Source organism: Microtus pennsylvanicus, chromosome 13 (genome assembly GCF_037038515.1).
Source record: "Microtus pennsylvanicus isolate mMicPen1 chromosome 13, mMicPen1.hap1, whole genome shotgun sequence".
In the NCBI taxonomy this organism is placed as follows: domain Eukaryota; kingdom Metazoa; phylum Chordata; class Mammalia; order Rodentia; family Cricetidae; genus Microtus; species Microtus pennsylvanicus.
The window spans coordinates 76,926,252-76,949,709 of record NC_134591.1 but is presented as its reverse complement, the minus strand read 5'-3'; the positions used below and the strand labels follow the sequence as shown (position 1 = coordinate 76,949,709).

The 23,458-nt window shown below is 47.0% G+C and overlaps 1 protein-coding gene across 5 annotated transcripts in view; it reads left to right on the top strand.

Annotated features, from left to right (window-relative positions):
- Nucleotides 1–14,883, top strand: part of Ube4b (ubiquitination factor E4B) — a 106,651-nt gene extending 91,768 nt beyond the window's left edge. For all 5 annotated transcript variants that reach the window (XM_075946610.1, XM_075946609.1, XM_075946608.1 and 2 more), the window contains 5 exons: nt 5,799–5,933; nt 8,027–8,218; nt 12,095–12,269; nt 12,988–13,134; nt 13,551–14,883. In XM_075946610.1, coding sequence (XP_075802725.1) covers nt 5,799–5,933; nt 8,027–8,218; nt 12,095–12,269; nt 12,988–13,134; nt 13,551–13,612 — 711 coding nt within the window. In that variant the 3' untranslated portion in view covers nt 13,613–14,883. The remainder of the gene's footprint in view (nt 1–5,798; nt 5,934–8,026; nt 8,219–12,094; nt 12,270–12,987; nt 13,135–13,550) is intronic.
- The last annotated feature ends 8,575 nt before the right edge of the window (nt 14,884–23,458 follow it).

Genomic DNA, 23,458 nt, shown 5'->3' with positions numbered 1-23,458 from the left:
TATACATAATAAATAAACATATATTTTAAAGAAAAAAAAATCACACAGAAACTGTATTCATTTATACACTGCCTGGCCCATTAGCTCTAGCCTTTTTTTTGGCTAACTCTCACATCTTGATTTAACCACTTTCTAATAATCTGTGTATCACTATGAGGTCGTGGCTTACTGGGAAAGATTCAGCATGTCTGACCTGGTGGCTCCATGGCAGCGCTCTCGCTCTCTCTCTCTGTCTCTGTCTCTCTCTCTCTCTCTCTCTCTGCTTTTTTCCTCACAGAATTCAGTTCTGTCTTCTTCACCTACCTAAGTTCTGCCCTATAAAGCCAAGCACTTTCTTTATTAATTAACCAATGAAAGCAACACACAAACAGAAGGACCTCCTATACCAGCCACCAACATATTTTTTTGTTTTTGTTTTTTTTGTTTTTTCGAGACAGGGTTTCTCTGTGGCTTTGGAGCCTGTCCTGGAACTAGCTCTGTAGACCAGGCTGGTCTCGAACTCACAGAGATCCGCCTGCCTCTGCCTCCTGAGTGCTGGGATTAAAGGCGTGCGCCACCACCGCCCGGCCCACCAACATATTTTTAATATAAAATCTTAAATCCAAAAAATGAGAAATGAGAAGCCTTTCCCAATGCATTGTGGACACTTTCCCTGCCTTTTAGTTAAAGGACTGTTTAGAGGAATGTTTATTTGTGTGTGTTTTGACTTGTGTGGTAGCCAGGAAATAAATCTCCAGGCTTCTCTCTGCTGGGTTTGTTCACATGGCCTTCTGTAGATGGCTGAGAATCTCCTAGGATTCTGTTGGAGCTTTTCCTTGGTTTTCCCATTCCGTTACTGTTAGAAAAAGGCCTAGTTGCCAGGTTCCATGATAAATTCATGCTGTGCCAGTAAACGTCCACTGCCCTCTTCTGACACCTAGCAGACCCTGACAGCTCCTAGGAATATCATAAATGGGTTGGCTCAGAGTCAGAGTTGCTTCCCCTAGGGTCTGCCCTTTGAGAGACCTGTGGCAGCCTGAGCTCACAGTGACAGTGCTGACATCCTGTCATAAGTGTCTTCACTGTAGGACACTGAAGGGCATTTAAGGGACACCCCCCCCCCCCCCGCTCTGTTCCCAAGGTGGAGTATCATTGTGACCCCTGTTCCTGGTTGGCCTGGAGCTCACAGAAATCCCCTTGCCTCTGCCCTCTGATAGTTAACATTAAAGGTATGTACTACCATACCCCAGTTTAGGGAAGCTTTTCATTACAAGTATTCCTGCAGCTTTGATGAGAATTTCACATCTTGTTCTACCTGGGTGTCCACGACTGCCTGGCTCTCTGTTTCCCTGTCCCCACAGCCCTTGCCTCTGACACTGTTGAGTTAGTGCAGCTTTTCCACTGGATCACGTTTGCCCCACTGCGTGTCTTCTGCCTGTTGCTCCGGTTAATTTCTAGATACTCCTCATCTGTTTGCTCCCATCTCTCTTGGGGTAGAATCTACGCGGCCCTGCTGCCTTGTACCTTCCCAGAGTGCCCTAACTTCTAATCAGGCTCCAGACTGTTGAAACCATCCTGAGAAACCAAATAAGGCAAATCAAAAGAGCCTCAGCTCTTTCATTCGAGGTGGGCTGGGTCTGTGACCTACAAGGACATTGTAAGCAGTATAGCCCAGGACAGACCTAGCCTTCAGTGTGCAGTGTTCTAGTGTTTCATTGGTCTTCCCAAGCATCAGATGTCCTGTCCTTAATGTGTGAGAATACTCCCCATTCTGTCCAAACCCAGCCGAATGGTTGGCTGTACGAAGTCAGTGTCCTGCATGGCCCCACCTCACTTGACTTCCTCTTCAGTACTTGTAAACCCTCCCATGCTGCCTAGTGGAGACCTCTTAGAGGTTGGTTTCTGGGCCTGAAGCACACTCTCTTTATCCTAGTCAGTGCATTTATTTGAGACAACAAATACTACTGATTCTTCTCTTAATGGGTTTTTAAAGGCATAAATGTCTCGAAGGTGCTTTTTTACAAACAACTTTTCCTTGAGCTTTGATCCAAGGTTGCTGCCCGCCTTCCACTTCCTCATCCCCCAGCCTCTGAGCAATGGTAGATTTAGGGCTCAGTCCTCTGCTTCTTCTAAGTGTTCCCCACCCCTCCCCTGGGTAGTGTTTCTCAGTGGGGTACCGGCAGGATGCTGAAGAATATTGAAGCTTTGATATCTGATGTCGTAGCAAACTCTATAATAAGCAACTGTGCCTGACACTGTTCATTTCACAGCAGTGATGTGTCTGCCCGTGTTATCCTGTCTCCGTCATCATTATACCCCAACCCCTCCCAACACACTAACCCTCCACTCCTCACACAGCCAAATACACCTGCACATTCTCTGATGACTCTGCCTGAAGTCCCTGCCAGGTGATCTCATCTTTTCCAGTGCTATTTTAAAGACTGCAAGTGCAGCTCCACTGCCGAGAGCACTTCTGCCCACGGACCTCTACAGTGCTGGCTTGCTCTGCCGTTTGGCTGTGCATGAGTCCCTCAATCCTGGCTTGTCCATGTTGTCCTTTAAATCTCCTCTCTGAGTTCCAGTCAGCAACCGTAAATGGCAGCTTCATTCTACTGAATGCTGGGTCACCTTGTTTCTCCTCTGCTCCCTCCCTCATCTGGAGGCTCTTTTATCTCCGTGAGCTAAAGCTCTCACTGGTAGAGCGCTTGCCCTACATGCGTGGAGCTTTGGGTTAAACTGGATGTGGTTGTATCCCTGCCGTTGGCAGTACTCCGGGTGTATGTGGCCTTTCTGCTGTCTTAGTCACTATTCCGTTTGGCCTTGGTACTTGCAGTACAGTCTTGGGCTCCCAGCCTCCACCCTTTCTGGTGCACATAGCATAGGGACACCCCCTCTGATCTCGCCCCACTTCTACACTGGCTTCTCTGCACTTGCTGTCCCCTCTTCCTGCAGTGCTGTGCATCCAGACTGTTGGGACCCCAATACCACTCTTCTCTCCCCAAAGCCTCCCTAATCCTTCACCATCACTGTCAGCCTTTCTGGCTGTCTGGTTGAAGGGTGTGTTAGGAGTTTTTGTTTTTGTTTTTTTGTTTTGTTTTGAGGCTGGGTTTCTCTGTGTAGCCCTGGCTGTCCTGGAACTCACCGTGTATACCAGGCTACTCTTGAATTTAGAGATCCTGCCTCTGCCTCCTGAGTGCTGGGATTAAAGGTGTGCCCTACTGCCACCCAGCTCGGTTTTTTTTGTTTGATTGATTGGTTGGTTGGTTTTTCAAGACAGGGTCTCTCTGTGTAGCCCTGGGTATCCAGGAAGTCACTCTGTAGACCAGGCTGGCCTCAAACTCAGAGGTCTGCCTGCCTCTGCCTCCTGCATCCTGGAATTAAAGGCGTGTGCTGCCACCACCACCACCAGGCTCCAGCCAGCTTATTTTTATACTTTTGGTTGTGAGGCTAGCCTTTGACCTTAGATGTTTGTAAAGTGGAGATTGTGTGTTTCTGTAGCACATGTTACAGTGCTGTAATTTGCAAAACACAAAGTTTATTTTTTAAAATTAAATAAAAACATATGAACCAAGAGCTGGAGAGTTGACTCAAGCTTGTCTCCCAGCATCCAATACTACCTTACAACTGTCTGTAACTCCGGGTCCAGGGGATCCAGCACCCTCTTCTGACCTCCACGGGTACACAGTTAGTTCACTGACATTCATCTAGGCATAATATGCTCACATTAAAAAAAATCAGTAAAATGCGCATATATAGATGGGTGGGTGGATGAACTGGTTTGCTATTTCTCTCATCTTAGAAGAATTACCTTTTATAAATGTAACTGTGAGGTGGTTTTGTGAGGTCTGCTGCTTAAATTTAGGGATGAAAACGAAGGGCTAACACAGTTATACTCAAGGCCACACACATTCTGGCCCTAAGCACAAAAGGTTTGTTGTTCTACCGTCTTTGAGGTGTCTTTTGTTACAGCACTCGTCTCCATAGGTGATTTTGTGTGATCAGTTGTAGTAAAGTTGCAGGCTTCTAGCCGGTTGTAAATAAGTGTTCCCCTAATTTTCCTTGTCTGTCTTGCTCCAGCCTATGTCAGAGCCCACAGAGTGTTTACAAATGGAGGAGCTGGCACTCAGACTGACACTGAGGACACGGAGGCCTTGCTCTCCCTGTGTCTTTCCTGATGCAGCCTTTTCTCAGTAGGCTCATTCTAGACCATGGAGAGCTGGGCAGCTCCCCATTCTTACTGCAGAGTCTCTGCCAGGCACGGACTGTAGCACCAGGCCCAGGGGTGCTCACTGGCCTATATCAGTTATTCCAGATGTTTGCCCTGACCCTCCCCTGGAAAAAAAAAAGGCCTGGAAGCTGTGTGGTAGCTCACAATTGTAATTCTACTGCTTAGGAGGTGGATACAGCGAGGTCCTTGGGGCAAGTTAGCCTTGCCTACTTGGCAAGTTCCAAGCCAGTGAAAAAAACTGTTTAAAAAAAAAAAAAGATGTGTTGGGAATAGTCCAGGAGTAAGACATAAGGTTATTCTCTGGCCTTAACTTTGTATTACCTATACATGTGAACATGCACACACAGGTCTGCTAAACTGAATGTAGTGGCGTGCACATGTGATCTTGTAGGATGAGAACTTCCAGGTCTTCGTTAGCTGTGTAGCTTTTTGGTGGCCAGCCTGTGTTGCGTGGGACCCTATCTCAAAAAATGACTAAGCCTTAGCTGATGAGCTGGCTGCAAAGCTTTCATTGTTCTACCGATTTCCCCCATGAATCAAAGTCTATTTATTACCTTATTTCCTGGTCTGTGGCAGGATGGAAGCAAAGGATGGTGCTGTAGGTAAGCATGCTGGAGCTGTACAGAACGGCAGCCTGGCGGTGCCGGGTCTCGCAGTTCGCACAGTAGCCGTCTGCAGGCACTTAGGTGTATGTTTGCCTACATGTGCAAGCTTACACCACATGCATACTTGGTACCTGTGGAGTCCAGGAGGCCTCAAATCCCTTGGATCTAGAGTTACGGGTGGTTGTGAGCCACCATGTGAGTGCTGGCAATTAAACCAGGGTCCTCTGCAAGAGCAGCCAGTGTTCTTAGCCACTGAGCCACCTCTCCAACCCTAGTCTCAATACAATATTTTTAATGTTGATGACTAAGTGAAAGTTGTTTGTAAGGGGAGTGAACCCTCTCTGTAGCTCGAGTGTGTGTGTGTATCAGGTACTCTGATAGTCTGAGTCATCCTTCCTGGAACTCAGTGTGGCCGTTCTCATGAGGTCACTTATATGTTTCCTGACTGCTTGGCCCTGAAATAATCACACAGAAACCATATTATTTGCAATACTCTTTGGCCAATAGCGTATTTCTGGCTACCTCATAACCTAAACTAGCCCATCTCTATTCTGTGCATCGCCACATGGCTGTGGCTTACTGGGTAAAGTTCTGCCTGGCATCTTTCTCTGGGAGGCCCGTCTACCTAACTTCTGCCCTATCAACAGGCCAAGGCAGTTTCTTTATTCACCAGTGATATTCACAGCATACAGAGGGAAATCCCACAGTCAGTAACAGGCCAGGGCTGGGGGTGTAGGTCAGTGGTAGAGCCTGTGCTTAGCATGTGCCAGGTCCTGGGTTGTAATCCACCGCCGCCCACCATACTACATGTCTAGAAGGCTGTGTGGACAGTGTGCTGGTGGTGTGGTCATTTCCTCCTTCCCAGAGTACTGTGGCTTTATTACAATCTAGATTGTGAGCCAGCTTGTTTTTCCTTTGCACTTGACGTTTTTATGAGCAGGTGGCTGGTACTGAAATTTCTTTGGCAACCATTTGGTGTTTCCTAGGATCAGCAGCAGGCCCGGCAATCTCAGCTTTCTCAGGATGAGCGTGTTTCACGATCTTATCTCGCGCTGGCGACTGAAACCGTGGACATGTTCCATCTCCTCACTAAGCAAGTCCAGAAGCCGTTCCTCAGACCAGTGAGTAGAAACTGGGGTGCTTGTGTTATCTTTGGGGTGACACATGCAGCACTTAGAACTCAGCACAATTGTTAATTTTAACCACAGCAATCAGTGGTGAAATTCTTTCTAATTTTGTTCTATCAGTTGATAACACATTACGTGCTATTCTACCCGTCTAAAATGAGACCCCTTAACATGTACTCAAATGCTGGCTTCTAGGTGGCTTGCTTTTTTCTGTTTACACAACACTGGATTATGGGTTTGTAACACAATTTTATTGTTACTGATTTCTGGTTTTTTTGTATCATAAAAGTATAATGGAGGACATTAAGTAAAATGATTGATAGATGTCTTGGATGCTTTTTAAGTAACTTTGTAACATCAAGGCCACTGAAGGCCAGTGAGAACTGAGTAATTTTGTAACATTGAGGCCATTGAAAATTGATTGAGGCTTGTGGTTGGTCAAAGGCATCTCAGTATCCACCTGCTCCTATTTCTGAGGTTGAATCTGAGCAGTATACTCTAAGAGACCTGCTTGTTTTGACCACCCCGGTAAGAAGCTGTGATGCTTTGTGGTGTGGCGGTTCAAGGAGAGGGGCCATCAAAGGGAGCCGAGGCCTGTCAACAGATAGCTCTGTGTGTCCCCTCCAGTTCTCATGTGAGCTCTGCCGTGTGTCCTCCAGTTCTCATGTGAGCTCTGCCGTGTGTCCTCCAGTTCTTCGTATTTCCTCCTTGCTCATCACATGATTCATGTTGCCTCCAGCAGAGGCCCTGTCACCCAGTGGCCTGTCTGCAGCCTGAGACTGGGTCCTTTCCTGTCTCTTGATAAGCAGATCTCAGCTCAGCAGTGGGGAGAAAACAGCCCACCGTCCACTGCCTGCTTCCCTCAAGGATGTGCAGGAGGGATTTACTAACATTCTCTACGAAGCCCTTTGAAGATGCGTAGACTGCATGTCTTGGGCAATTTGTCAGCTGTGCTCATGCTAATAGCCTGGACATAAACAAGCCGGGCTGTTTTCTAATAAAGCTATATTTACAAAATAATGGCCATATTCAAATAAAACTTTAACAAAAGAAGAATCTGACTGGAATTGGCCACTAGTACTAGCTCTACTCTTTTTTTTTTTTTTTAAGATTCATTGTATTTACAAGTGGGTGCTGGGGTCAATGTTGCCACATGTTTGCCAGTGCCTCTGGAGTCAGAAGACAGTGTCAGAGCCCCTGGAGCTGGAGTTACCCAGTAGTCATGGGCTCCCTGTTGTGAGCGCTGGGAACCGAATTTGTGTCCTCTGGAAGAGAAGCCAGTGTGCTTAACAGCTGAGCCATCTCTTCAGCCTTCATTTCTACCTTCTTTACTGGCTGGCTTAAGCACTTCTTATAGCCAAGAAACCCAGCAGCTCTACCCGCTTCTCTGTTCCCGGCTGCTCTACACTGGACTATAGCTGTGCCCGCTTCCCTGTTCCCGGCTCCTCCACACTGGACTGACGATAGCTGTGTCCGCTTCCCTGTTCCCGGCTCCTCCACACTGGACTATAACTATGTCCGCTTCCCTGTTCCCGGCTCCTCCACATTGGACTGACTATAGCTGTGCCCGCTTCCCTGTCCCCGGCTCCTCCACACTGGACAATAGCTGTGCCCGCTTCCCTGTCCCCGACTGCTCCACACTGGACTATAGCTGTGCCCGCTTCCCTGTTCCCGGCTGCTCTACACTGGACTATAGCTGTGCCCGCTTCCCTGTCCCCGACTGCTCCACACTGGACTATAGCTGTGCCCGCTTCCCTGTTCCCGGCTGCTCCACACTGGACTATAGCTGTGCCCGCTTCCCTGTCCCCGACTGCTCCACACTGGACTGACGATAGCTGTGCCTGCTGCTTCCCTGTCCCCGGCTCCTCCACACTGGACTATAGCTGTGTCTGCTGCTTCCCTGTCCCCGACTGCTCCACACTGGACTATAGGGTTTTCAGATCAGCTTTCTCTAGCATTTGCACAGCACATTTCAGGGTTCTCTGGAGCTTAAACTAGCCAGTTACTGTGGCTTCACTTGAGTGGGAGTTTCTGGTCCCCGACATTCTCAGCAGCTTGACCTGTCTTGTTATCCTCTCATTTCCTAGGAACTTGGACCCCGATTAGCAGCCATGCTGAACTTTAACCTCCAGCAGCTGTGTGGCCCCAAGTGCCGGGACCTGAAAGTTGAAAACCCAGAGAAGTACGGTTTTGAGCCAAAGAAGCTGTTGGACCAACTGACAGATATTTACTTGCAGCTGGACTGTGCTCGCTTTGCTAAAGCCATTGCTGATGACCAGGTGAGTGAGAAGCGGGCCTTTCCCAGGAGACCTGATACCCATCACTGGGCTGTGCACTTTTGAATCTTCTGACTGCACCTTCTTGGCAGACCCTATGCATATCTCTCTCTCTCTCTCTCTCTCTCTCTCTCTCTCTCTCTCTCTCTCTCTCTCTCTCTCCTTGAGTTTTCCCCACTTCATATGCAGGAAAAAGTGGGACTTTTGATATTTCTCAGGAAATGCAGGTCTTCCTAGGTACTCTGCCTGAGAGCTGCCATGCCTCCTGCTGTTCACATCTCTCCCTGTCCTTCATGAAGAGAGACTGGGGGTCAGGTCAGCCACTGGTACAGAACATACTGTTCTCCACACCTTCCCTCTGTGATGTCACAGTCGAAACAAAAGGGGCTCCCCTGGTAGCACAGTCCTGTATTCCAGATACCCAGGAGGCCAGAAGTAGGACAGTCACAAGTTCAGGGCTAACCTGGACTTACTGAGATCATTCTGAAAATAACCCTGGGCTGGGAATGTAGTTCAGTGATAGAGCACCTGGATGTGCAAAGTCCGGGGCTCAGTCCTCAGTCCAGCCACAGAGCTCTTAAAAAGGAAAACCAAGGGCTCCTTCCTTCCTTGGTCTCTGGTCCTGCTTCTACTTTTTCCCAGGTCTTTTGAGATAAGGTCTCCTCTTGGCTAGGCTGGCCTTGAACTCCTGATCTCAAACTCTGCCCTCAGGTACTTTGATGTGTGCCATCATGCACACAGATGACCATGACGTTTGGGACATCTTGAGCATAGTAGTGGCTCCTATTAACTGTGTACCACTTCTGACCACCTCTCATGTTTACATTGATTCAATGACTCAGTTTCTACTAAATTCTTTGTTTTAAAATAAGGAAAGTGGGGCACAGAGGAGCACATAGTGTGGTGTAGAGGGCAGATCTGTGGCAGCGGTCTAGCCTGTGCCATAGTGTGGTGTAGAGGGCAGATCTGTGGCAGCGGTCTAGCCTGTGCCATAGTGTGGTGTAGAGGGCAGATCTGTGGCAGCGGTCTAGCCTGTGCCATAGTGTGGTGTAGAGGGCAGATCTGTGGCAGCGGTCTAGCCTGTGCCATAGTTTGGTGTAGAGGGCAGATTCTTCTCCCTTCTACCTAAAGGCCAAGAAGCTGCGGTGTTGGTTCCAAGTCTCTATCTTCATACACATAACATTCCAGTCTGACTCATGCAGTGTTCTCCATCCTTACACAGTCTAACAGTCTCCCTGTATCTAACCCAAAGGAATAAGTGAAAACAGAAGAACTGTATATGCTTCCATCTTCTTAAAATTTTTGAAACAGGCTGGCCTTGAACCCACGATCCTCCAGTGTCACCCTCCTGAGTACTGCAGCCACAGGTGTGTGCTACCACACACTGCCTCAATGCTTATTTTTTGGAGACTTGGTCTCTCTGTGTAGCTGGCTGCTTCTCCATTGCTGGAATTGTGGGTGTGGTGAGTGAGGGTAGGGTGGATATGCAGAGCAAGCGAGCTATGTAGTTATTTAGAAATGGAAGTTTTTGAATTGTAGCACCGAGGAGGCAGGGGTAGGTAGATGGGGAAGGGGTCCAGTGCTGCAGCAGAACGCCGCTATGAGATGAGTCTGTATGTAGGTGTCAGTGTGGATCCTGCTCAGAAATTCACAGGACATCTGGCTGGTGGCTGACTCTTCTCCCTTTCCTCTTCCCAGAATTCTCCTAGTCTGGTCACCCCACCTATATTTCATGCCTGGCTACTGGCCAATCAGCATTTTATTAAGCTAATATGAGTGACAAATCTTTACAGTGTGCAAGAGCATTATCCAACAGCGCCAGAGCTCTCATTTCCTATAGAAATAAAAGCAGAACCTCTTTACCTAAGTAACATATCTTTTGACTTAAATTTTGAAGTCAGGATATTTTAAAGTATATAGGTTGGTTTAATCTAGCAGTTTTTATCATTAAATTTCTCTAAGTAGTTATTTGGTTATTAACAGTCAAAATGACTAAAGAAAACACAATAATATACGTAATCCAGACTCTGTGTTTTCCATCTTTGTTTCGCTTATTGTATTTAGTCCCTAAAATGGACTTTATTTTTGTTTTGTTTTGTTGTTTTTTATGTTGTTTTGAGACGGGGTTTCTCTGTGTAACAATCATGGAACTCGTTCTGTAGCCCAGGTTGGCCTCTAACTGAGATCCGCCTGCCTCTGCTTCCAGAGTGCTGGGATTAAAGGTGTGCGCCACCACCGCCTGCCTCTTTACTATTATTTTAAGTCGTTTTTAACCTGTGACTGTTTCTACCCTTTTTCTTCTCTCTCACAAACCTACACAGATTTTTTTTAACACACTGCTACTCGTTCAGAAGGCTTTTTGTCTCAATGTGTCCTTAGTGTATGTTTCTAATCCTTTTTTTCCATGTGAGCAAAAACCCTAAATCGGCCATGTGTCTTGGCTTTCTCTGTCCTCTAGCATCTTTCTTCCCCAGCGGCTAGCTCGTGTCTCTCTCTTACTCTGCACTTATTCTTCTCTGTAAATGGAGGTTTTTCTGTCCTGTCCACCTGTTAGCCATTCTGAGGCCTAATACATACTATAATTATTTGGTCAATGGCGTAAGCCTCTTACTGACTAACTCTAACTATAAATTAACCTATTTCTAATAGCTTATATTTTGCCATGAGGCTTGTGATTTGCTGATAATGTTCAGACCTGCTCCTTTGGCGGCTACATGGCATCTCCCTGGCTCCCCACGTTTTCTCTCTATCTAGCTTGGCTTTACCTGTCCATTAGCTGAAGCAGCTTTATTCATCAACTGACGAAGCAGCACATACACAGAAGGACCTCCCACATCACCTCTCTGTATATTCAGTTTGGCTGTCCTGCCTAGTCTTACTCCGCCTGGGTATAGGCCAGATCAGCTTTATTACCAACCAATGAGAGCATACATACTCAGTGTACAAAAGATTATCCCACAGCATTGGAGTGGTCCAGTGCTGTAGAATATCTGACGTTAAATAGCGTTGGGTTCAGGGATGGCTGTGTTCTCGCGTGCTTGGTGATTGGTTTTTTTGTTGTTGTTTGTTACTGTGATCTTTTGAGATGGGGCCTCACCATTTAGCCTCGGCTGGCCTTAGACGTCCTTCCATCCTCCCATTCCAGCCCCTTGAGTGGCAGGAAGGAGTTCGCATGTGATGGCCACCGTGCCAGGCATGAGCGAGCCTAGAGAATCGACGGTGACTAGAGCAAAGCAAGCCTAGAGAATCGACGGTGACTAGAGCAAAGCAAGCCCTAAGTGTCGCTGTGATCAGGCAGTGGTGTGTATTTGATTTTTATCTGTGCTCACCTTTATGTGAGAAAACTGGAATTTACCTGGTTTCATGGGCTTCTAGGGTACAGCGCTCCACAAAAATTGAAATAAACTACGTTTCTTTTTCTTTTTAGTAGCTTAATTTTAAAATAAGTGCTTACTAGCTCCCATAGTATAAAAATTCACATTTTTCTGGGTCCAGTAGCCTTTTCCATAGATGACTGCAGTCAGTTGGCACATGTCATTCTCTGTCTGCATTCGTGACTATATTCATTATTGTCTGTGCACATGGCACAATCTGTTGGGAAACTGGAATATAGAATTTATAGTTGTAATTTTTAGGAGCAAAAGATCAAATGCATTGCACTTGGATTTTTTTTTTTCAAGACAGGGTTTCTCAGTAGCTTTGGAGCCTGTCCTGGAGCTAGCTCTTGTAGACCAGGCTGGCCTCGAACTCACAGAGATCCGCCTGCCTCTGCCTCCCGAGTGCTGGGATTAAAGGCGTGCGCCGCCACCACCCAGTGCACTAAGACATTTTCTAAAGATTTTCTTCCATTCTCATCTCACGGCCTTTCCTCATCTGCAGCGATCCTACAGCAAAGAGCTGTTTGAAGAAGTCATTTCAAAGATGCGGAAGGCAGGAATCAAATCCACCATTGCAATAGAGAAGTTTAAGCTTCTTGCTGAGAAAGTGGAGGAAATAGTGGCCAAGAATGCACGGGCAGAAATTGACTACAGCGATGCGCCGGATGAGTTTAGAGGCAAGTTACTGCTCATGTCCATGTCTGTGGTGTAATGGGAAGTGTGTGGCATTGAGAGGGCTGTCTTTGTCACTGTTCTACTGCCGTGAAAGGTCATTTTGACCAAGGCAACTCTTTTTCCTTTTGGTTTTTTGAGACAGGGTTTTTCTGTGTAGCCTTGGCTGTCATGAAACTCATTCTGTAGACCAGGCTAGCCTCAAACTCATAGACATCTGCCTACCTCTGCCTCCTGAGTGCTGGGATTAAAGGCCTTCGCCACCACTGCCTGGCCCCAAGGCAACTCTTATAAAAGAAAGAATTTCATTAGGGGCTTATTTGCAGTTTCAGGGGGTTATTCTATGACTAATATGACTAATTGTTTGGTGGCATGCTATAGGTGTTTTTTTGAGAGTTGTCTAAAATTATGTATACAAATTTTGACTTATAGTGTAGACTAAAGGATGAACGTCCTTAGTGTGATTTCACCAGATACCCATGAGGACTTTATTAAAGACGGCTCTACCTTCCTAAAGGGAGGAGTCTGGTTTTCAGGCAAAGGGTCCTGTCCCAGGGGCCTGCTTCCCGGCTGTCCATCCTTGCTATTTTCTCCTCCTGGATGCAGGGACCCTGGGGTCTGTACGCAGCTCTCTCTCTGACTGTATCTCTTACTGATTGGACAGTGTGCTTCTTCAGTCGTAGCTTCCACCATGGGTTAGTGTGCTACGCTTTGTCTCTGCAGACCCTCTGATGGACACCCTGATGACCGACCCTGTGAGACTGCCCTCTGGCACCATAATGGACCGCTCCATCATCCTGCGGCATCTTCTGAACTCCCCCACTGACCCCTTCAACCGCCAGATGCTGACTGAGAGCATGCTGGAACCAGGTAGGAGGCTCAGCCTGTAATCCCAGCTAATGGGAGGATAAGGCAGAAGGGTAGCCTGTTCAAGACCGGCCTAGACCATTTAGTTGAGCCACCGCCTCAAATAAATAAAAAAGGCAAGTTAGCTAAATCTCTACCCACAGAACCCTTGCCTAGTGTGTGCACACCCCCAAATTCAGTCCCCAGCACCAACGTCAAAAACAGACACCGCATGCAGAAAGTACCCAGGTGAAGCTCTTTATGGAAAAGCCAGAACGCACTCTGCCTGCTTTTTCTGTAAATGCCCCCCTCTCTGTGGCTGCTTCTGCCAGGGACTTCAGCACGCAGAGGGAATGAGTGGCCTCTTTCCTCTTATTCAGAGCTACAAGCTGCAGAGCCTGTTCGTCTAGGCCATTAATCCCCCGTCTTTTCTCCCTCAGTGCCAGAGCTGAAGGAGCAGATTCAAGCCTGGATGAGAGAGAAGCAGAGCAGTGACCACTAAGCCGTCCCCGTCGCACTTCTCTGCTGGAAGCAGCCACGCCAGCCAGCCAGGCCGAAGCAGCATCCACCTCAAAGCCGCTGCTCAACCCTGCAGCCAGATGTGGCCAGATCCTGAGAGCCCACCCCGAGTGACCAAACAGTAGCGATCTGAGAGACATGATGAGAAGAGGAGCCCGATTCCTGTACATATATTTAAGTGACAAACTGTCAAAAGCTTGAGGGACGAGTTTTACGATTGCCTGTGTAGTAAAGCGCGTCCCTCGCCTGTCACACCTGGGGCTGTGGCGACGGAAGTCTTTAGTGATGGCGAGCGGGTGTGGGCAGCATCCCCCTGAGCTTTCGTTTTGTTTGGTTTTTTTCGATGTGACTAGAGAACTCGGACATTTTGCTGCTAAAGAATCTTCCCCCTTCCTCACCCTCCTTGCGCTGTGGGTTTTTTTTAAAGAGAAACAAAACCAGACTCCTTTCCCGGCCTCCAAACACGTATTCTGTGAGATACCTGTGCCTGCGACAAAGTGTTAATCTTGGGATCGTATTTTTATATCATATTCACATACTTGTTTTTTTAATTGGTGTTAGATGACATGATTAATAAAAAAGGCAAGATATTTTCAGAATTTGAATTTCAGTTTTTTTTCCCTTTTGAAATAGCCCCTTTACATTTTTTTTTATTATTATAAACAAAATGAAGAGAGCCCTGTTGCCCTGGCCTTTCTGCCAAGCCCTCGAGTAAGATTCTGAGGAACAGGTGCAGCATCGGGATGGCTGAAGTGGATCAGGACTCGTGTGACTTGTGGGGTTTGGGGAGGTGAGGGTTGTGTTTTGGTTTTTGTTTTTTTAATCCAATGTGACAATTCCAAACCTATTGCCATTATCCTCTGGGAATCAATAGATTCCCCAACCCTGGGTTTATTTGTATGCTGTGTCCTTTTGGTGTTTGGCCTTACCAAAGCAAAAACAAAAAACAAAAAAAAAAAAGAGGGTAGAAGAAATGTGAAAATCTGTCTGCTTGTTTCCATGCCCGGACAAACGCCACCACGCTGGCACACGCGAGCAGAAACCCTTTGTATTACCGCTCCCTACGCAACATACTTGAATTCTTGAACTTCCTGTGGGGTAAAAAAAGGATTTGAAACCGTAAAGTGTTCTAAGAAAATGAAATCTTCAGAAGCATATTTTCTTTTCTTCCCCTTCTCCTCTTCTCCACAGACAATGTGCTCTGTTCAGTTCCCAACACAAACTCCAATAAAGAGTGATGCCCATTCGGAAGGAGTCCTCTGTGCGTAGTCTTTTTGTGGAAGAGAAATGGGCGGGGACCGGCTGGGCATAGAGTGGCTCACACCTCTAGTCCCAGGGCTTCCAAGGAAGAGGCGGGAAGATCTCTGAATTTGAGACTACCCTGATCTCCATACAGAGTTCCAGGCTATCCTATGCTACATCATGAAGTGCTACATTTAAAATAAATAGATAAGTAAATAACTGGACAGTGGTGGCACTCGCCTTTAATGCCAGCACTCAGGAGGCAGAGACAGGTGGATGTCTATGAGGTCTATGTGTTCGAGGTCAGCCTGGTCTACAGAGTGAGTTTTCAGCAGGTACAGGAGCATTTGTGGCTCTCACAGTGGGCACCTGGTCTAGTTCCCAGCATCTACAGCTCACAGCTGCCTGGAACTCCGGTTTCAGGGACCCATGGGCACTGGGCACACACATGATGCTCACACACACACACGCACGTACACACATATGCAATCAAAGCATTTACACACATAAGAATAAAGGGACGAGGGCAAAGAAGAGCCAAGTGGGTGTGCATGTGGTGAAGTGCTCTTTCTGGAGCCAGTTAGGAATTGCTGGTTTTAAAGTAAAGCATTATGGGCCATTGAGATGGTTCGTGGAATAAAGGTGTTTGCTGCCGACCCTGGTGACCTGAGTTTGATCCCTGGGATCCATGTGCTCGAAGGAGAGTGCTGACTCCCACAAGTTACACTCTGAACCCCACACATGGTCTAGCACACCCCCATACAATAAATAAAGGTATAAAATGTTTACTTGAAAATAAAACCGTCTCATCCTCACTCATCTTCCTTGACGTGGCCCTTGGTTCGCATTCCACTCTGCTGGTGTGAAGGGCCTCAGCGCCGTCTCTTCAGGTACCTCAGAGATCCTTGTGGCCAGCCTGCTTACTCAGGTCCCATCCATTCCATTAGCTCCCCAGTTAGCACAGGCCGTAATAACCCCAGCCACAGGCAGCACTTAGATGGTACTTCCTGCATGCCAGGCACTGTGTAAAAAGCTTTTGTATTTATAGTGCCGGCCCCAGGTAGATAGAACCTCGTTTGTTTGGCTCTTTTCAATAGGTCAGGATACCAGCTGCAGACAGATTAGATGCCTTGCCCATTGTCCCCTGGCAAGTATCCTGGCTCTGCCCATGCCATTTATTTCCTTGATGTCTACGTCTGTTGAGCACATTGGACTCACTATCTCCCTTCCCCCATCCCAAACAGAGTTTGGGCTAGAATGTTGCTCAGAGGTAAGAGCATCTACTGAGCATGTGTGAAGATCTGGGTCAATTACCCATGATCCCACTTTTCAGATGATTCTATTTTGTTTGCTTGTTACTAGGCTTATTATCCACAAGCCTATGAAGTTAATTATATTAATTAGAACCATGTCTAATGTTTGTTGGTTTCAAGATTGAGGGGTGCTTATCTCCTTCCACCCCTAGGAGGTGCTGTTCTCACCCTATCAGTGTTAAGGGGTGCTGCTTCTGGCAGTGTTCCAAGGGCAGTCTTTAGGAAAGGTGGGGCACCGATGCAGCCCATCTCCTTGCCTCTAGGGGCGCTGTTTTTTTCTTTATTGGAGTATTAGGGTAGCTGTTTTATGGAAACTCATTGTTTGCCTTCAATCTACTAATTATAGGATCCAAAATATTTCAAAAGTATGTCTGGATTGAAAGGAAGATGGTCCCACAAGGAGACCGGGAAACCTGTCAGCAGAAGGGAAGCCTTTGAGCAAAAAGGGGACAGGTACATTGTGCCCATCTCATGAGTCACCGCTGTGTGGGTTCCAAAAGGGAGTGGGAGAACACCGTCATTTCTGGTCTGTGGTGCTGGGGATCAAATCCCAGACTTCTTATATGCTACCGAGTCTACCAACTGAGCTACATCTCAAGCCTCCCCTCCCAGCAGCTATTATTAGAAAAGACAAGAGGATGATCTGCGTGTTTATGATGATGCTCTTTCAATAATCCAGGAGATAGCCAACTGCGAATGACTCAGAGCAAAGCAGTTGGAGTAGAGCCAGGGAGGCTGGATTCTGGGACAGGTTTGATGATGGAGTTGAGATTTGTAAATAGATTGGAAGAACTGCACAAGGCAAGGGGTCAGGGAGAAAGTCCATGTGACTTTGAAGGACATCAGGCACAATGATGGGGACACTGAGTGGAGCAGACTTGCGTGAAGTGCGAGGATTTTAGGCTATCTAGCTGGGCAGTGGTAGCACACACTTTTAATCCCTGCATTCGAGAGGCAGAGGCAGGCTGATCACTATGAGTTCAAAGCCAGCCTGCTCTACAGAGTGAGTTCCAGGACAGCTAGGGATACACAGGGAAATCCTGTGTTGAAAAACCAGTAAAGAAAGTGGAAATGCAATATAGGAAATGTCCGGACCGGAGACATAAATTTGGAGCCAAGAGTCTTGGAATGACTGACAGTTGTTGGATTGGAGGCGTTTGACTGCGGTGAGCGTGTGAGATGACCACAGTGGCAAACACCCGGAGTCCCAGCACATCAGGGGAAGATGTAGGAACACTGGGACTTCAAGGTCATCTTTGGCTACACGGCTAATTCATGATGAGACCAGGTTGGCCTCCGTGGGACCACTTCAAAAAGAATAGAAAAATAATACCAGCAGTGGACGGCTATGTCTGGAATCTCAGCTGTTAGGAGGTAGAAGCCAGAGGTTCGGGGCGTCCAAAGACAGTCAGCTACATAAGGAATTCAGGGCCACCTGGAGCTACCTGAGCCCCTGTCTCAAACCCAAACTAAACAAGCTTCAGTGTGCTCTGTTTTCATCTGCCGCTCTGTCCCAAGCCGCTGTCACCTGCATTGGGTTTAATTGCCCAGTTCTGAGGACCTAAGTCTTGGTCTTAAACAGATCACCTAAGTTTTGTCAGTTAAACCAGGAACTGAGATTCATCATTGCAAATCGGGGCTTGAGTTGACTGAGCTCGGGAAGCTCTCACTAAGGGAACTGCTGTGTTTGAGGTCAAGTTGGAGCTGGGGCTGAAGATATCTTGAAGGCCTCCTTACAATGTTTCTCAGCCTACATACCTACAATGGCCTCTAAGCTGCTCTTTGGAGCATTTTGTCATAAACAGTAAAGAGACACGGACGGAAGAGCCTTGCTTCAGTCATTTCCAAACCCCCAGGGAGCCCAGGGCGGGTGGAGGACTTGACATTGCTGGTTCCCAACAGACAGTCTAAATCTTCCATCCTTTTGTATCGTGTATCACTTTATAGTCGTTTAAATTATTTATGTTGTTTTGTTGAAAGCAAAGCATGTTAGAGAACTGTCACCAAGGGAAGGGCAGGAAATGGCAAGCACACTGAATTGTGGCAGGACAGAGACATTTCAATATTGTTATAACTTAAGACTCTTGGTGAAGGAGTGCATGCGTGCGTGCGTGTGTGTGTGTTCATCAGACACAAGAGACAAAGATGACTGGATGTCAGTGCTTCTCTGGTTACCTAGTCTCTAATCTCTGCATTCTCTCTCTCTCTTTCTCTCTCTCTCTTTTTATACAGCCTCACTATGAGCCATGGCTGTCCTAGAACTTGTATAGATCAGGCTGGTCTTGAACTCATGGAGATCTGCCTGCTTCTAGGTTAAGAGTGCACACCACCATATCTAGCTCCTGTTTCCTTTTTCTATACATCTGTATGTACCGTGTACGCTCATGTGTATGCATGTATACGTTTCTGTGTGTATGCAGGTGCATGTGCTTATGTGTGAGCATACATGTGGAGGCCCGAGATTTACAGCACAAATCTTATTAGATGGCCTCCATCTTATTTATTGAGGCAGGGTCTCTCAGCGGAACCCAAAACTTGCCAGTATGGTCTGGCTATCAAACTTGCCCTGTTTCTGTTTAGAAGCCTAGGGCTTATACCTGTAATTGTTATTATTACATTTTTAGCATACAAAATACTAGGTTTCGTTATGACGTTGTCAAACATGTAGCACATGTTTGCCTCATGTCCACACACTCCCTTGTCTACACGTTTATAACTACTTGCATTATACTTCTCTCCTCTGCCTCTCCAGAACATCTCAAAGATGGAAGGAAATTGATGATGAAATTACTTTTTAGTTTTCTTAAACCCTGAGGTCTTGTGAGGCAAGCGCACTGTTAATAAGTACATAGCTAATTTCTGACCACCGCCCCAGAGTCAGCTGCTTCTGCGAAGGGTACAGATTTAATTACTTCACCCTCCTTTGAAGATATTCCAGACTCAGTTACTTTTCAACAGCTGTGAAGAGCGAGGCCATGAGCAAGGCAACGTATAAAAAAATCATTTAACTGTAGGCCTGCTTATAGACCACACCTCATAATCCTTCCCGAACAGTTCCATCAGCTGGGAACTGAGCATTGGAACACATGAGCCTGCGGAGGCCTTTCTCTTTCAAACCACCACACCCTGTCTTAAAAGGCCATGCTCTGGTCCTTGTGTACCTCCCTGACAGAGACCTTGGAAACCACATCTGGAGAGCTGTCCACATCTGGAGAGCCGTCCAAACACACTGCTTTGGGTCCAGGATCCTAAGTTGCAATTAATATTTAATATAGAACCACCCTCCTATTGTGACCCTTTATATTAAAACTTTGCATATATTGAAGTGGCAAAATAAAAAAAGTTGAAGAGGAGATAAGAAGAATAAATGCAACAGGCAGACACTGGTAAGTACGAGGGATGAGGGGCTGGGGGTGTTTCCCAGTAGGAAAGTGCTTGCCCTGGCATTCATGAGGTCCTGGGTACCATCTTGGTGCCAGAGAAGGAGAGAAAAGAGGTGGGAGAGACAGGCAGATGAGAGAGAGTCAGAGACGGGGGGAGATATTAAGAATAAAAAATTATGCTAGGCAGTGGTGGCACATGCCTTTAATCCCAGCACTTGGAAGGAAGTCATAGGTAGTCAGATCTCTGTAATTGAGAGGCTAGCCTGGTCTACAGAGTGAGTTCCAAGATAGCCAATAAACAAAAAAAATAGTCAATCAAAAGCTAGGCATGGGCAAGTCTAGTGTTGCACACTTGGAATGCCAGCTGTGGGTGAGGCAAAGGTCATCCTCAGAGACATAATGAGTTTGAGACCAGCCTGGATTACATGATACCCTGTCTCAGAAACAAACGAATATTATACACACACACACACACACACACACACACACGTAGCCAAACATGTCAATGCACATCTGAAATCTCAGTACTTAAGAGGCTGAGACAGGAGGATTGTGAGTTCCAGAACAGCCTGTGTTATAGATCAGGATAGAATTCAACGCTACACCCCAACTTTCCCATTAGTTGGCTTTCTTGACAACCGGGACAGTTCTGGGGTACCTTTATGTTTGTATGTGCGGCACTGGGGACTGAGCCCGGGGCCAGTATTGTGCTTCTCAAGCCCCAGCCCCTATTTTCCTTTTTGGACCCCCAACTGAAGTAACAAAAGGGAACAAACATTCTGAAAAGATAAGCAGCTCCTGTTTCTTTGATGGCCACAAGAGCCTGAGATTGCTGCCAAGTGCACTCTTTAGCTACCTCCTTTGTACAAAGCGCATCTTCCTGTTTAAGTTCTTGGCGGGGATGGCGATGGTGACCTAATTCTGCTGTAAAGCGAGTAGGAGAATGAACTTCTAAAGTGCATCCTGGTATTTGCACAAAGGAGAACCAGTTTGGTACCTTAATATTGATGGAGTTTGGAGATGTCTTACTTCTTTCTTCGTTTGTTGGTTAATAGTTCATTTCTGTTTGTGTTGTGTTTGTTTTATGTATAATGAATCCAGTGTTTTTCTTAAAAGCATGAGTCGGTAGCCTGAGTTTGAGTCCTGGGTCCACAACCACAGTGAATTGTGACCTTCAAGAAATGACCTTTGTGTTGATTTCATAGGACTGCTATAACAGATTGCCGCAGACTAGCCCACTTTTGTTCTTCTGTAGTTCTGTGTGCGTGCGCGCGCACGTGTGCATGTGTGTGTGCGTGTGCATGTGTGTGTGCATGTGCATGTTGTGTGTGCATTGTGTGTGCATGTGTGTGTGCATGTGCATGTGTGTGCATGTTGTGTGTGCATGTTGTGTGTGCATGTTGTGTGTGCATGTGTGTGCATGTGTATGTGTGTGTGCACTGTGTGTGCATGTGTGTGTGCATGTGTGCATTGTGTGCATGTGTGTGTGCATGTTGTGTGTGCATGTGTGTGTGTGCATGTACATGCCATGGTGCACACATGGATGTCAGAAGACAACTTTTGGGAGTCAGTTCTCTGCTTCTACCATGTGGATTCCAAGGGTCCAACTCAGGTTGCCAGGCTCACAAAAGCAGGTGCTTTTGCCTGCTGAGTTATCTCACCAGCTCCTCTGGGATAGTTCTTTTTTTTTTTTTTAATATTTATTTATTTATTATGTATACAATATTCTGTCTCTGTGTATTTGCAGGCCAGAAGAGGGCAGCAGACTTCGTTTCAGATGGTTGTGAGCCACCATGTGGTTGCCGGGAATTGAACTCAGGACCTTTGGAAGAGCAGGCAATGCTCTTAACCACTGAGCCATCTCTCCAGCCCCTCTTTTGTTTGTTTTTTGAAGACAGGGTTTCTCTGTGTAACAGCCCTGCCTGTCCTGGAACTCACTCTGTAGACCAAGCTGGCCTCGAACTCATAGAGATCTGCTTGCCTCTGCCTCCTGAGTGCTGAGATTAAAGGTGTGCACCACCACCGCCCAGTTTACCTCTGTGTTTGTGTGTGTGATGCTGGTGACTGAGCCGGGGATCTGACATAGCTCAAGAACCTTGGCAGCACCAATGGCCGTGGACTGAGGTCTCTGAAACCATGAGCTTCGTAATGTGACTATCTCAGGTACTTTGTCACCGTGACGGGAAGCTGAGAGCGTGGCAAGGCCAGATGCCTCTCCCTCAGCGCTCTCTTTGCCAGCAGACATCTTCTCATGGCACAGTTATATTCTCATCTAAAGAGCCTGCTCAGAGTAGCAACATTTTAGGACCAGTGAGATTGGCTCAGCAGGTGAAAGTGCCTGCCACCACACCTGACACCGGGGTGAGAGCCCCAGGGTTGAAGTTGTCCTTCGCTCCTCACACACGTGCAAACACAAAATAAATAAAATGTAAATTTACTAAAAGGGATAAAGTTCAGTTCCCAGGAGCACTGCCGGAAAGCCTGAGGACTGAGGTGCCTGGAGCTGTCAGGATTGTCTCCTCAGACTGGAGACTTGGGACTGGTGGAGAAGATGCGTCCCTTAGGATATTGCAACTGTTTAGCAGTGGGCATTGTGCTCTGAGTGCTAGGAATCTCCTCTTCCCTCACACCCTCGCTCCCTCCCTTCATTTGTCTGTCTGTCTCTCTCTCTGTCTATCTGCCTCTCTCTGTTTATCTCTCTGTCCCAGTCTCTCTCTCTCTGTGTCTGTCTGTCTTTGTCTGTTTCTGTCTGTCTTGTGTGTGTGTCTATCTTCCGCCTGTCTCTCTCTGTCTCTGTCTGTCTCTCTGTTTCTGTCTCTCTGTGTGTGTATGTTTGTTTGAATCTCTCCCCCTCCCTGTCTCTTTGTCTCTGTCTGTCTCTCTCCTCTGTCACCCACACATAGCCATGCTGGGATTTAAACCTAGGACCTTGCACATTAAGCAAGCGCTTTACTATTGAGCTGTATGCACAGCCCATGTCCCCCCCCTCCCCCCCCCCCCCGTTCTTGTTTTGCAGGGCTCCCTCCTGGTGGCTGAGCTCTCTCTGGTGCTGCAGGGAGCCCATTTCAGTCACAGTCTCTTGCCCACGTGTTCCAGGGCCATCTGTCACTGGCACAACAAGCCCAGTAAACAACAATTTCGTTCTCAAATCATGGCTTTAAGAGCAAAGTTAATTGATACAAGGTTGTTCCTAATTAGTAAAAATGCCTGTTAGGGAAAAATGATGCACACACTACAATTCAGAAGAGGGAAATCTATGCAGAGTGTTCTTATCTGGCTGGAATGAGAGATGCCCAGTGGGACCAACGGAAATCGAAAGACGCCCTGATTATAGAGGCTGACGGTGCATGCGAGAGCCAATAGCTGATTAGCACAAAATCCCAAATAAACCACTGCAAACCAGGAAAACACATCACGCCAGGTAGCGGGGGCGCACGCCTTTAATCTTAGCACTTGGGAGGCAGAGGCAGGTGGCTGTCTCTGATTTCCAGGCCAGCCTGGACTCCAGAGCAAGTCCCAGGACAGCCATGGCTAGAGAGAAACCCTGTCTTGTGGGCAAACACATCAAATAAAAGCTTCCTATTCAGCCAGGCCAGGCATCCACGCCTTTAATCTCAGCACTCCAAGGGCAGAAGTAAATGGATCTGAGTTCAAGGCCAAGTTGGTTTACTACCGGGTAAGATCCTGCTTCAAGAACAAAAACAAACATTCATTCAGTCTTTATCGAAGCATCAAAGTTTTTTAAAATTATTTTTATTTGTGTATGTGTGTATGTCTGTGAGTGACATGTGCAGGTGTCCCTGAAGGCCAGAAGAGAGTGGTCATGGGATCTCCTGGAGCTGGAATTATAGGTAATAGCACCCAACATGGGTATAGGGATGCCCAATATAG